This window comes from Branchiostoma belcheri, unplaced genomic scaffold (genome assembly GCF_001625305.1).
Source record: "Branchiostoma belcheri isolate BF01 breed outbred unplaced genomic scaffold, Haploidv18h27 scaffold176, whole genome shotgun sequence".
NCBI classification, from domain to species: Eukaryota; Metazoa; Chordata; class Leptocardii; order Amphioxiformes; family Branchiostomatidae; genus Branchiostoma; species Branchiostoma belcheri.
In genome coordinates, this window is record NW_017803224.1 from 453,276 (window position 1) to 468,494 (window position 15,219).

The 15,219-nt window shown below is 40.3% G+C and overlaps 1 protein-coding gene across 6 annotated transcripts in view; it reads right to left on the minus strand.

Annotated features, from left to right (window-relative positions):
• Nucleotides 1–15,219, minus strand: part of LOC109467146 (pleckstrin homology-like domain family B member 2) — a 41,702-nt gene that overhangs the window by 3,615 nt on the left and 22,868 nt on the right. For 3 of the 6 annotated variants that reach the window (XM_019765082.1, XM_019765081.1, XM_019765080.1), the window contains 6 exons: nt 14,073–14,201; nt 7,299–7,470; nt 6,326–6,470; nt 5,374–5,452; nt 4,407–4,712; nt 2,015–2,116 (listed from right to left, as the gene is read on the minus strand). In XM_019765082.1, the coding sequence (XP_019620641.1) occupies nt 2,015–2,116; nt 4,407–4,712; nt 5,374–5,452; nt 6,326–6,470; nt 7,299–7,470; nt 14,073–14,201 (933 nt within the window). The remainder of the gene's footprint in view (nt 1–2,014; nt 2,117–4,406; nt 4,713–5,373; nt 5,453–6,325; nt 6,471–7,298; nt 7,471–14,072; nt 14,202–15,219) is intronic. The other 3 variants (XM_019765083.1, XM_019765085.1, XM_019765084.1) reach the window with 3 other exon arrangements.

Here is a 15,219-nt window from a genome sequence, read left to right on the forward strand (position 1 = left end):
GCTACGATAGGAGCCATGAAGTCAACACAAAAGGCTGGGTTAACATTTTAACAATGAAGTTTGAACTTTTAATCAAACCACTGCATTGATTGATGGAAAAACTGTAACACCTATAGGAAGAAAAAGACTTTCCTCAACTGCTGGGGGCAAGATATGAGCATTTTTGACTTGATTCAGAACTAAGAATTTTTTTTTTTTAAATCAGACAAAAATGAAGAAGCGTATCTGAGAACCAACAAATTAAATTGGAGTGGCCTAAAAGGAAGAAATCAAGAACACAAAGCAGTCGTGGTGCTCTCAACTAAACACTGCTGCTTTCCTTCAAGTAACTAAGAAGTAAACAGCAGCAATGTCTACTTGTGCACCCTGTTGCCGTCGTATCTATGTAATAAAACTGTACCCAGTTGTCCCAATCATCGTCATACATGAATCCACTGGGGAGGGTTTGAGCTTTCAGGGGAAGCCTGGTTTGCAGTTTGCGCTAGAAGGAAGCCAGGAAACAAGCACGTGAGTCTTGTTTAAAGGCACAGGAAGACGTGTAAATAAGGATGAGAGAAGCAAACACTAAGAAGCGAAAGCAACAAAATACATGTATGTACAGTGTGAGTTAGCATGTACTAGTAATTTAAAGCATACAGTGTTGTCAGCTACATTATGTTCAAATATAGAGGCACACTGGACAGAGTTATTTTAAAGAATGGAAATGTCCGTCAAGTGTTCTAAGAAAGTTTTAGAGATCACAATAGAGGACGGCAACTTATCCTTTGTGTTTTCAAGTGCTAAGGCCACACCAATTTAATTTGTTGGTTCTTGGATCTTTTCATAGGAAATGAAGCGACAGGACGAAAGAAAAATAAAAAAAATAAAAACAGGTCTAGGCATCCTATTATAGCCAAAATGCTACAACAGGAGCCATGAAGTCAACACAAAAGGCTGGGTTAATATTTGAACAATGAATTTTGAGCTTTTAATCAAAGCACTGCATTGATAGATGGAAAAACTGTACTGTAGGAACTAGGAAGAAAATGACTTTCCTCAACTGTTGGAGGCAAAATATGAGCATTTTGAGTTGATTCAGTACCAGAATCTTTTTTTTTTTGCAAATCTGAAAAAAATGAAGCGGCGAATCCGAGAACCAACAAATTAATTTGGTGTGGCCTTAAGCAGGATTACATAGTGAACCAACGGGAAAACATGCAACAGCAATGCAAGAGCCATACAGATGGTACAAATATTATTCTGTAACATAGGATTATATTCTATTGACTTTCAATGATATGAATGAGCAAATCTTCCAGAGCTCTCTCTCATACAAAATGTTTCACGATCTTGCATGCACCGAGTTAAATACACTGATCTGTGATGACGGTTATATTACAAGAAAATGCCTGTTCACAGTTTAAAGGCATCTAAGTGGCAAAACAGGATTTTTAAAAGTCAATTTTCTATTCATTGTTTTAATGTCGTATTCAACTTAGACCAACTCTATCCTATAGCATGCTGATATCTGTGAAGCAAAAAATGCTATGTTGCTGACGGAAAACAGTTTGTTCCATATCATACATGTAGGCTGGTTCTAGCTTTGACAAATGTACAAATGTATGGGCTGTGGCCTAAAATGAAGAGATGCGTCACGTAGCTTGTTTTGGGGCTAATTCAAACACAGTTCTTTCGACCGGTCACTCTGGTCTTCCTCAGTAGACTGACCCAGTGAGGCTTGTCACGTGGCTTCTTTGAAGTGTGATGTCAACACTGGGTCAGTCTACTGAGGAAGACCAGAGTGACTGGTTGAAAGCTCTAGGTGAGAACTTTTTGTGTTGGATCAAAAATTTTTTAACTCTTAACATGTAACTACCAACACAGATGAACTTTCATGATAGTATAATAAATGAACACGATGTCTAGATAGAGTCTACCATGGTAACATAGTATGTATTATTGTACATGAATGGTCCACATGATAGTGTAGATGTGTGTGAGGAGGTTAGAAGCACCACAGGGGCGGGGTACTAACATTACGGGAGTACATGGGTAGTGTTCTCCCCGAGGCCGGCGGCAAGCCAGAACTGTCTGGCTCCGGTTGTACAACCCGCACTGACTTCTTAGTAGGGACTTTCTGTAGGCATAAAACACCGAGTCATCAACCCAACATAATTTCATCAGGTTGGTATATAGAACATAGGATACTGGGAATCTCTTTTACACAACCAGTAATGTCTACGTTTGATTTGATTTTTGTTTTATTGAAATTGTAACAATACACGTGGGACACAGGCAGCTGTGGCTGGTGTTGTGTCCCACACATAAAACAAATACAGGACAGACAATGCTCATTTGATGTAAGTGAGGAAAGTCATGTAAAGTGCCTTTCCCGAGGGCACAAGATCGGTGGCATGTCGGGACTCAAACCCGGGACCTCTTGGTTCCGAGTCGAGTACTCTGCTGTTCGACCCCACGTTTATATTTGTCCATGAGACACCTTCCTCAGAGCTTCTGACTTCTTGACTACTGCTTTTAATTGCTAGACACTTTTGAAATAGTATTCCCGCCAAAAAAGTGCCACCTACATGATTGTGTACATGTACATTGGCTACAAAAAGCAGCAAGAAGCAGAACTCCAGTCAGAAGCTCTGAGGAAGGTGTCTGATAGACATCGAAACGTAAGCAGGAGAAACATTACTGGTTGTGTAAAAGAAAATCCTAGCATACTAAGTCATCAATTTCCACTCAGACATTGCAGTGAATTTCCACCCCTCAAAAGAAAATCACGAGTCAGTATTTGATGCATTCTGAAAACAAGTCGTGATCACAGAATGATTGGCTGCTTCATTGCAAGAATTCATACCAGCCAGTCACCATTAATAATCACTGTAACCACCCTAAAGAAACCATAATAATGATTGCAACGATCAACAGCCAGCCTAGAATCTACGCAGAAAGAAAAAGAGTGCTTTTGAAAGGGACCTTAAAGCTCATGCTACCTTTTTTTATAAAGCCACGACTATTACGTTTCAAATGCCAAAAAAAAAACAACAAAGAGTTATTGAAGGCCCTGGAAATTTGCAATCAGATTGTTTAAAGCTACAGAAACTTAGAGCAGAGAGGGTACAGTATATGACATTTCACCCAGCATTTCACCCTACTTCTAAAGCTAGTCTTTATTCAAGAAAGCATTATAAGGGTTCTAGGAGTTTGTGCAATGTAGCAGCATTCATACTTGTTTTCTATCAAATCCTACTGATTTCAAATCCGTATATTTTTGGGGAGAACACTGATTTGAAGGACATTTGCAAGCAGGGCAGGTGTTCGGGCATACACAAGGGAGGGTGCAAGGAAAGGGGTTAAGGATGGACATAGATTGCATGCCTAGTGGTACTCATATCTAGAATGTGTCAACATTCCTGGTACATGCACAGCATGCGGCTCTAGAAAGAGAATTTGGTGGTTACAAGTGAAACATGCCCAATACAACAATGTGCACAACTTATTATTAACCTTCTCCCTGCTGCCTGACCCTGGAACCAATACGAACGTGGTGCCAAAGGAGATAAATCAGCAGGGAGAGGGTTAAAATGAACTGTTATGGTTGACAATAACAACACGGTCAGAAGCAAAAACATCATGTTTTCGAACCCTACATTTTAACAGTAATTTTACGATGATCATTGTGACACAAGTAGTCAGGGTGGCAAGACAGCAGAGTAAGTACGTTGGCAGAATGTACTGTACCTGAGTGAAAACCACAATTCAAGGTCATATTTGAATATTTAATGGGGACGTCACATTGCGCGTAAATCGATCGGCCGACTAGTCGGCGAGCTCTAAACGATATATATGGCTGTAGTATGCCCGATGTTCCGTCGATCATTGCGCAAAGTTTTGGGATTGCCGGCGATTTTTAAAAAAATTGGCCAAACTATTGATGTTTAGGTGGATAGACTGGCCTTGCTTCGTCTGCGTGCCATTGGGACTTCATTATCATAGATGTATTCCCAAGCGATCACCTGAGCCTCGCACAATGTGACCGCGACGATTTTCAAGCCAAAAATATGCGCAATCCTCGGTCGATCTCAAAATCGGCCGACCTTTCGGTGATTGACAAATACAGCCGAAGGTCATCTACAATGTGATGCAGGCATAGGGATGACAACCCGTCTATACAATGTACTTTTCAAATGTGACAGGAAAGATATTGTCTGCAACAGGCAAAATCCTGATGCGAGGCTGACCAAACATCTAACAAAAACTGTGAAAAATACTGGTTTCGTGCAGTCGCAGTATGTTCTGCCGACGTGTTCTGCACAGGGTGTTAACCACCAGGAGTGCTGGCAGGACTTAAGCGGGAGGGCCTGTGTGTGTGTGTGTGCACCGTGCATCCACCTCATGCTACGTGGAGGTGCACTCACCTGTCTCACCTCTGGGGACACCAGGGAAGACTTGTCTCTCAGTTTCACTTCCGGAGGGGAACCAACTACGTCCGGACTTGTGGGGCTCACCACGTCAGGCGTCAGACCCCCCCCTACACTCGAGGGGGTACCGGAAGCGGGGGTGTGATCGGAAGCTCGTACGGGGCTGGTGATTGGTGTTGCCATGGGCGACGGGTCCGTCCGGTTGGCCGGCTCGATGGTGGGAAGCTTGCTGCCGTTCATCTTGGACTTGGAGCCGTTGGCGAGAGCTAGCGCCGCGGCTTTGGCAGCTCTGTGTCTCTGTTTCTGTTAGGCAGGGACAAATTTGATAAAATCCTCCGTATGTAATGTTTGACTGTTGGGCATTTTTATCATTCATTCTCAATACTTTCGTTTCCATAGCTTAAAATACCACCTGCACATGCAGGTTAGTGCAGGTAAAATTGAAGCTGTTCAGGTATAAGAAAAATCATGGCAATGGTGTCAGAAAGATTTTTAGTATGATCCGTGTTAACTTTACTAAATTCTGAGAGGTGCAGGTAAAATTTGTTTGGTGCAGGTAATTTTCAATGTTACCTGCAGCAATGCAGATATGCAGGAAAAGTATTTGAAGCCCTGATTTCAGTGACTGCTAACACTTGACTGCCAAATGCCTACAAGTATTATAGTAGCTGAAATTTTGTAAAAGTTACCATGCATATTATCATCATTCATGAGGATATACACCATCAGTGAGACATCTACTTGCATTCATTCCTTCATTCCTTCATCCATCTATCCACCCATCTATCCTCCATCCATTTCATCCATCCATCCATCCATCTATCCACCCATCCATAGATCCAACCATCCATCCATCCATCCATCCATCCATCCATCCATCCATCCATCCATCCATCCATCCATCCATCCATCCATCCATCCATCCATCCATCCATCCATTTCATTCATTCCTACATGTACCTACCTCCACTAACAGCCTTTCCTTCTTGGCTTGAGCTTCTGCCAGCATTGCTTCCAGTTCAACCAACTTCTCCAGGTCATGCCTACACAGATGGAGATGTTCATTATTGACAAACGCTACTAAACAGGACAAACATGTAAACAAAAACATCTTGGAGACCTGCGCATCAACAGAAGCATGCAAATGTCCATTAAAGGCATCCAATTTCAAGGTGGCAAAACAAACAATTATAAATCTGTCTGATATTGAAAGTTACTGCTATTTTTGAGCACATTTTCCTCATCATTTCACACTTCAATCAAGCGACGTGGGGAGCCCCTTTATTTTGGGGCACATTTGTAACTAACTACATGTAGTACACAGAACCAGCCTACGATATGAAACAAGCAACAGTTTCTTTCAGCAACATCGCATGTTTGCCTCACAGATATTAGTATGCCATGAGGCCTCACCAATTTAATTTGTTGGTTCTCAGGTTTTTTTCCGAAAAAATATGAAGCGACAGGGAGAAAAAAAAAAGGGTCTAGGCATCCCACTATAGCTCCAAATGCTACGATAGGAGCCATGAAGTCAACACAAAAGGCTGGGTTAATATTTACAATGAATTATGAACTTTCAAAATCAAACGATAGATGGAAAAACTGTAACAACTAGGAAGAAAAGGAAGCTTTCCTCGACTGTTGGGGGCAAAATATGAGCATTATTGAGTTAATTCAGAACCTGAATCCGAGAACCAACAAATTAAATTGGTGTGGCCTGAGGTAGGATTGATTCAACTTACTACATTAAAGCAAGGAGGTTCAAAATGAACCTCCTTAATTAAAGTAAGGACCAGAAAATTGACTTTGAAAGTCCAGTTTTGCCGCCCTGAAATTGCATTGGGTGCTTTACTGAGCATAAGTTAGAAAGGGTTTATAGCAGTACATGTACATGTGTAATGAAAAGACCAGCCTACCCTGACAAGTCCTTCTCGGGTGAGCTGATGGAACAGTTGGTAGAGTTAACAGTCTCCACACTCTCCACACTGGACATGCTCCAGGCGTCCGGCTGGGCAGGCTGGCCTGGGTTCATCTCCTTCTGACGCCGGATAGCCTCCCAAACTGTACGAACATTTCATGTAAATACAGTCAAACCTGCCAAGGTGACCACCTCTTCAAGCAGGCCACCTGTCCATGGTGACCGCTTTTTCTTGGTCCAAAAAATTTTTTCCTGTCAGGGCCCTTTGTTGTTTTTGCCCTGGCAGGGGATGTGGTACCACCACTGTGACACTTCTTCTCTTTGGGGGGTTCTTTGGATTTTGGACAATGAACAAGACTATTTTTTGACAAAATATTTAAACATGTACACACAACAAAAGTTCAGCTGTGCTGGGGAGCTCGTCTTGGAGTTCTCTTGTCACGTGACTTGATGGGATAATCACGTGACAACAGACAGTCATAATACAGGTTTCAGGTAGTGACGCCCCCTGTCCCTGTTTAAGGTACTGCGTTGTCGGCGGATCTGGATTGCCTCCCGGACACCCCTTGCAAACCAATCGGAATCTTGATCAAGTACTTTAACCCTGTCCGAGTCTATGTTGTGTTTCTTTCTGGCGACGTGCTCCACAACAGGTGACGACACACAGCTCGACTAGACGAACAAGACTATTTCCTGAGAGGGGTGAAGGTCAGGCCATATACATCAGGGCCCATCACCCTTCACTGAACCGCGACGGGGGCCGACATCATCTACCAGATACCTTTGACCCAGTGTTGACGTCACACTTCAAAGAAGCCACGTGACAAGTCTCACTGGGTCAGTCTACTGAGGAAGACCAGAGTGACTGGTCGAAAGCTCTAGGTGAGAGAAATTTTTGTGTTGGATCTTAAGTTTCAACTCTAAACATGTAACTACCAACACAGATAAAACTTTCATGATATTGACTTTACCTTGTTCGTTCTGTGACCTGTGCACGTCCACCTGTACCTGTCTGCGGAAGGCGTCCCTGGGAAGACTCTTACTGGACTTGGGCGTGGTGTCCATCTCACGATGGGAGGGGCTCAGCATGTCCTCAGGCGCAGGGGACGCCGCCGAGCCATTGGGCGCCTGCTGGTTCTGCTTCTAAATAATAACAACAGCAGAAAAACAAGAAATCTGAGATTCCAAGCCTCTGGGAAGTACATGTATAATAATGCGTAAGGCCATGTTGATTTGATTATATGGATGACATCCTCCGGGAACCCCAAAATTGATGCGCGCGTGCGAATAAAAAAAAAGTTTTGCCAAAAAAAGAGTTGTTTTCATTATGAAATCTACGTGGTCATGAGGGTTGAACAAATGGGACAGAATATGGTTTGGCTAGTCTAGTCTAGTCTTCAAGTTCATTTCTTTACAATTTCGTCTTTTTTCGTTCGATTTTGGCATTCTACGACATTGGTATGGTTTTTTTGTAACTTACGGTATATTTTTGCTCATTTTGCAACTGTTTTGTACGATTTGCAGTATGGTTGAAAACATTTTTTTTTTTGAAACGGCCGAAAATTCATGCGCGCGCGGATGTCATTCATATAATCAAATCAACATGGCCTAACGTTCACAATGACTGCTGACAATTTCAGGTATCTCATCAACAGCCATGTTACCAGTAATGCTACAGCATTCATGTACATGTCATGTAACTGAACACAAAAAGAACATGTCTATAGACATCATATTGGAGCATTTCCTAGTACACCATAAATTTGCATCTTATGCATGCAGAATAATTTCAATATGTTAGTGTGTGCTGTCTCTAAATAATTTCTTAATCTTACAACCTGGGATCCTGCATATCAATCAATACAGTGATTTTCAATCACCTAGGCCACACTAATTTAATTTGTTGGTTCTCGAATTCGCCTCTTCATTTTTTTCTGATTTGGAAAAAAAAAAAAAAGATTCTGGTTCTGAATCAATTAAAAAATGCCCCCAACCGTTGATGAAAGTCCTTTTCTTTGTAGTTGTTACAGATTTTCCATCTATCAATGCAGTGGTTTGTTTAAAAGTTCAAAATTCATTGTTAAAATATTAACCCAGGCTTTTGTTTTGACTTCATGGCTCCTATCATAGCATTTGGGGGCCTTTTGGGGCTATAATAGGATGCCTAGACCTGTATTTTAATTTTTTTTTTTCGCCCTGTCGCTTCATATTTTTTATGAAAAAAATCCGAGAACCAACAAATTAAATTGGTGTGGCCTTACTTTAGTTTGGCACAACAAGCACAACACTGGCTAGAGAGTCAGTAGCACAAGATTAAATACAAGTCAAGGTACGGTACAGGTAACCATCACCAGTCCTACATACATGTACATGTACATGTATACACAGCTCAAAATACTGGGTGCACTGTGCACTCAGGTGCAAATACATGTACAAAATATATATGTATATCTGTGTACATGTTGGGTAACATATTTTATGGTACACTTGCATATAGCATATTCTTCTTTGAATGACATTTACATTGTAAGTGTCAGAAAAAAAAATTTCACAGCATACATGTAGAATTGTAAAGTTTGCTATAGAATTTGTGATCATTTACTTTATATTAAAATAAGTTCATCTATAGATATTTCTAGGTCAGGAGCACCAGTGCACCTATTCCCCAAAATGAATTTTGAGCCCTGATACATGTATCAGTTTAAACTGTAACTTAATTAACATATCCCATCTTCATTTCCATGCTGTCTGTTAACATGTCAGTCTAAAATACACTGTTATTATTATTACTAAGTACAGTACACGTATCACCACTTTCATGCCTGAGTTATACATGTGTACTTGGTTCAAGTTGGTTGGATATATCATTTTGAAATTTTCAAGAACATCACCCAACATTTAGTGACTGGTATATTACAGTAATTATGGGTTCACCACACCACGAAGTGGTGTGGTGAAACCATATTGCTTTTTCTGATGTTTCTTCTTCTTCTTCTTCTCCTCCTTCTCCTCCTGCCATTTTTTAAATGGATTCAGCTTCTTCATTTTAGGGCCCAAGGTCCTGAAATTTGGTATGGAGGTACAGTGGGCAAATACCCCTAGGCGTTTTTTAAATTATTGTGATACAGGCTTTTAGAATGGTTTTATTTGAGTTTTTTGGCTGTGTTATAGCAAATGTATTACTGTGTTAGTGTGCCTTGTTTACCACGTTTGGGCATGAGTCATCACAATGGAATGCAGGGCATCAACCAATAGGCATGCAGCTTTCCTCTATTCTTCTTGCTGATTGGCTGTTGGGATTTAACTTGATTAACACCTGCACAGAGCATTTCCACCTGCACAGAGCATTTCTTGCTGATTGGCTGTTGGGATTTAACTTGATTAACACCTGCACAGAGCATTTCCATACTGACAGTATGTCTGTATTCAAGTGTTTTGGTAGGTATTTCAAGCTTTCCTGCTCCAGCATTGGAATGCGGGGCATGGACGTTTTTTTTTTATTTTGAAAATCAACAGTTTGCATTATGCAATTAAAAATCCTAACCAATAAAGTAGGGAATAGCTATATCCAACTGGCAACTGTTGTTTTAGTTGTATTTTACTTCATATTATAGTTATATCAATGTAAATCATTGTTTTCCCTTGTGTTTCTCATTCTTTCCCTGCCATGTCGTAAAATGTGGTGAACCCATCGCTGTATTTGCTCCAAAGCAAATATTGGCCTTTCTAGTTTCAATTGCATCAACATTGGCTAATGTTAGTAATTACATTTGTACTACTAAAACATAAAACTTCTTAAGGCTTAATTTACATGTACAAGAACAACAAGGGTCATTAATTCCATCAATGCGTAGAAATCCAAATAATAGCTAAAAGAATTAAGATGCTTCAATTCGTCTCCAAGGAAATCTTTCGGTAGCCACAAAGACAGTATCAAATTGGCCAAGTAGTATCCATTCCCCAGACAGTATCCATTGACCATCCTGGGGCCACCAAAGATCTTAGATTGGAGATTTTAGTTCACTTTGCATGCCTGTGATTCTGCAATAACTGCCCCCTAGTGATCCATATACAAACTGCAGCATCAATTGTACCACAGTAATCAGATTCAAAAGCAGGTCTGGATACTATCACTGTCCAATATCTATCATCATGCTCACAGACACAAACAGCTTTTAAATATTTGGAGATGCTGTGCTTTGGTCTGGTTAATATCGACATTGCACATTATCTCACTTCAACCAAAAAAATACCGATTTAATTGTCTTCTTCACAAGTTGTGCACTTCTTTTATAATATACGTTCAATCTACTTTCAACTTGCCCATGCAACTGTTTTCAGCATTCTCCTGGTGCAATATTGATTCTATTTTCATCTCTTGTCCTTTTCTTTACACTTAAACCTTCTCCCTGCTGCCTGAGCCTGTTAAACAGTACAAATTTGGTGCATGAAGGCTACCTTAGCAGGCTGAAGGTTAAACTTAAAGACATCCAACGCAATTTCAGGGTGGCGAAACAAAAAATATTCTGGATGAAGAAATTTGTCTGATATTGACATTTACTGCCATTTCTTAGCACATTTTCGTCATCATTATTTTTATATTTGAAGCCGTTGAAATACCCCACAATTTTGCACAAATATCAGTATGACATGGAAAAGGATTAAGCAGGGCTGGAAATACTGGGTGCATGTGCACCTTAGTGCACCCAAATTTGGAGCTGTGCACCCAATTTTTTCTGTGGGTGCACCAAAATATTTTCTTGGGTTTTCATATGTTAAAATGTATTTTAGTATACAGCGTATTCTTAACATCCAAGTGTCAGAAAAATAATAAAATTATTGCTGTAGTAATTTCTTTAGAAATAAAACATATTAGTTTTTGCCGACATTATACTTATCTAATTTTATATGGTGCACCCAAAATATTTTCTGTGCACCTAATTTTTTAGGTTGGGTGCACCAATGCACCAAAATCAATTTCGAGCGCTGATTAAGTCAACTACTAGTTAAAAGAATGACCAGATAAGAGTTTTTTGAGTCTGATAATCCAGTTTTCCCACTCTGAACTTGTATTGGATGTCTCTAAGTACAGATAAGATGGTACAATCTGAAGGTTTGTCATCTTCATTTTCTAAATCGTCATCTTCCTTGTAGATCATGATCATTATCATCATCATCCTTGCAGATATAAATGTATAAAAATAACATCTCCCATGCTTTATGTATAGCAGGTGCCTCCTACCAGGAAAACAGTACATGTATCATCACTTTCGTGCCTGAGTTATACTTTGTTGGATATATCATTTGTCAACAATATCACTCAACATTTAGTGACTGGTATTCTACAGCAATTTTAATTCTTGCAGAAATGATATAAATGTATAAAAATAACATCTCCCATGCTTCATGTAGAGCAGGTGCCTTCTACCAGGAAAACAGCACACTTTTAAGTCGTTGAGGACTTACTCGAGCCAGTCTGGGCGAGTGCTGGGTGGAGGAGGAACCCTCTACGTAAACTCGCTGCTCCCTCAGTCTCCGGTAATGCTCTCGCATTCTAGCCAGCCTGCTCCTTGGCTACGCACGGGGTAACCATAGTGATTTCATAGCAACACCCTCGCAGCTCGCCAATGTCAGTAGTAGGGGGGAGGGGTCGGTAAATAGTGCTGCATACCTTAACAAAATTTTAGGTTCAGGTCCGGATTCAAGTCCAGAGGTTTAGGTTCAGTTCCGGACTTGTAAGTCTCGACCTAAACCCATGGAATATACATAATTGCATGTTGGCAACCTTGCAATGTTGTCTGGGTGAAACTTTTCCCACATAACATGGAGGCTGACACTTGACGATGCCCGATGTCAATGTTTTCTTCATTTTGAAGCAAAGATTTTGCATTCTAAGGAAGGTTTATGTGAAAAGGGGTATGTGAAATGGTCTTTTATGATAATAAGTCCGGACTCGGTTCTTGACTTTTAGGTTTTTTTGGACTTGAACCTAAACATTCTTACAAGTCCGGATCCAAGTCCAGTGAACCGGTATGCATCACTAGTATTAAAGGAGGAAAAGGGCAAACGCTTTTCACACTTGAGGCCACACAAATGCTAGAGATTCAATCTTAAGGTCCTATTAAACAATGCAGGGATGGGATCACGCGTTAGAATTTTGTAATAGCAGGAATTATCAAGCTGTTGCTATGGTATCACTATGGCAACGGGCATTTGTATATTCTAACACCGCTGGGTGTTTTTATTTGTCAGTCCTGTTAAATTTTTTTCCATCTCATTTTAAAGTGTGTATGGTTACTTATCTCTGTCTAGTGCTGTGTACCTAAACCCACATTTAGGTTCAGGTCCGGATTCAAGTCCAGAGGTTTAGGTTCAGTTCCGGACTCGTAAGTCCAGACCTAAACCCATGGTATATACAAAATTGCATGTTGGCAACCTTGCAATGTTGTCTGGGCAAAACTTGACACTTGACGATGGCCGATGGCAATGTTTTCTTATTTTTGCAGCACAGATTTTGCAATCTTTTGGAAGGTTTTAGTTGGTTTGGAAAGAAATGGGGTTAGTGACATGTTTTTTTTTTGGTGATAAGTCCGGAATCGGTTCTTTACTTTTTTTTTTGGACTTGAACCTATTGATATTTTTAGTCCGGAACTGGTCCAGCGAATTGGTACACAGCACTATCTCTGTCCTGTCTATGGGCAGACACTCGCACAAGTCAGAATGAGCGATCGTTCTTGGTTTATCTATGCACGCAGTTCTCCTTCGGTGTTATTTGGGGGATGCAGACGCCACGCGTAGCATGCCGGCAACTGTTACGGTCAGCCACTTGGCATTGCAGTACTTTCCACATTAGTGATCAATTGACAGACTTCAAGCCACGGAAGAGCAACACCGTAATAAACTTGCAACATTCACAGCTACATGTACATTGTACATGTCAGACTAAAAGAGGATAAATACGGTAAATCCGGAAACTTTTGCGGTGGTTTTATTTCGTGGTGACCCTTCGTCTGCCAAATCCATGACATCGCAAATACATTGTAGGTTCCCTTTACTCTAGTACTACATAATTGTTTCAAAAGTCCTTTTCCCTGACCTACCATAAAATAAAACCACCGAAATAGTAAGTTAATTTACAGTAATTTTCATAACAAAAACAAGGCCTGTCAAGCCCTTAGTCAACAACAGGCACTGTTGATAAAATGATTACCGCACAGAATATGCCCAAACTGCTCAACAATCATGTATCACAGCATACCAACATACAAAGGCAATACTTTAGTGTTCAAACAATTTACTAAGACATCCAATGCAATTTCAGGGCGGAAAAGTCAATTTTCTGGTCATTCTCTTTCCGTTATATAGTAAGTTGAATCAACCCTATCTCATAACATACTTACTGATATCTGTCAGGCAAAAATGCGATGTCGCTGACCGAAAACGGTGGCTAATGTTTCATATCGTATGCTGTTTTGTAGTTTGTAGCTATTTATGTGCGACACCCAAACAAATAAAGAGATGCCTCACGTCCCCTGTTTTGGGCTATTTCAAACACTTCAACTTTGCTAGTACGAATGATGACAAAAATGTGCTAAGAAATGGCAGCTAAAATTTTCACCAGAAATTTCGTTTTCTTTTGCTGCCCTGAAATTGCATTAGAAGCTTTCAAAGCCTATAATGGACCTCAAATGACAGTTCAATGTTCCACAGAAGACCTCTCCATAGCCCAAGAGATTCCTTCTTACCTCAGAGTTGGACCTGTGTCTGATGGGGCTACTGAGGTTGTTGTTGTTGGGAGATTTGGGACCCGGGGCGGGAGACTTGCCAGACACGCTGTAGTATCTCTTCTCCACCTCAGCCAGCTGCTCTCTTGCCTGTGGAACCAACAAAACCAGGGCTCGAAATCAGAGGTGGTCCGATGGCCACTGACCACTAAAATTTAGGCTGGGACAACTAAAAAAGACACTTTTTGGGACAATAGAAAAATAATCAACATCAGAATGTCAGTCCTAAGAATCTATAATTGTTTATCACTAGCACATGTCCCGGCTTTTGGATCCAGAAAATTCTCCCCTGAATTTCCTGTCTACCTGCAATTATAGTGCGCCTGGGAGTGAACAAAAGGAAAATAAAGTTGACTTCAGTCATACAATAGTTCATCCTCACTTCAGGACAATTTTTGGGGCAGTGCTGGGACAATAGACGTTCATTTCGAGGCCTGAAAACAACCAGTTAAGTTAGAATTTTGTTTCAAGACCACTGGATACAATTTCTGGACAGCAAAACTGGATTTTCAATGTTGATTTTCTGGTCATTATCAATATGTGTCATGTAGTACAATGTAAGTTGAATCAACCCTATCCCATAACATAATATCAGATATAAGACCAAATGCGATGTTTTGCTGATGGAAAATGGTTATTTGTTTTGTATTATAGGCTGGTACATGTACTAGCTATTTAACTAGTTTAATTTATACTACTTGAATGATAAAATCATTATTTTTAATTCACTTGCATACGTCTTTTATATTCACAACAGTCGCTACTTTACCAAAAAACTGATCCAACATTAATATAAAATGTTAGCATGCAGTTATGACGATTAGTTTTCCAAGACACATTACTTATTATTAACATGACATTATGTTAAAACATAAACTCTCACGGACAAATGACATATCAAGCAAATTAAAGTATAAGACAAGATACAGTAGCACACCAATTTGCCCACTACTCACATAGATTATCCAAATGCAGCACTACATGTATCACAGTGGACAAAACATACAGTTGTCAGTCATTAACAATGGAAAGGTGGGTTATCGCAGGTTAAAACATGTCCATGCATATATTACTACATAGTTACTAAGGCCTAGAAAATAATGTTGTG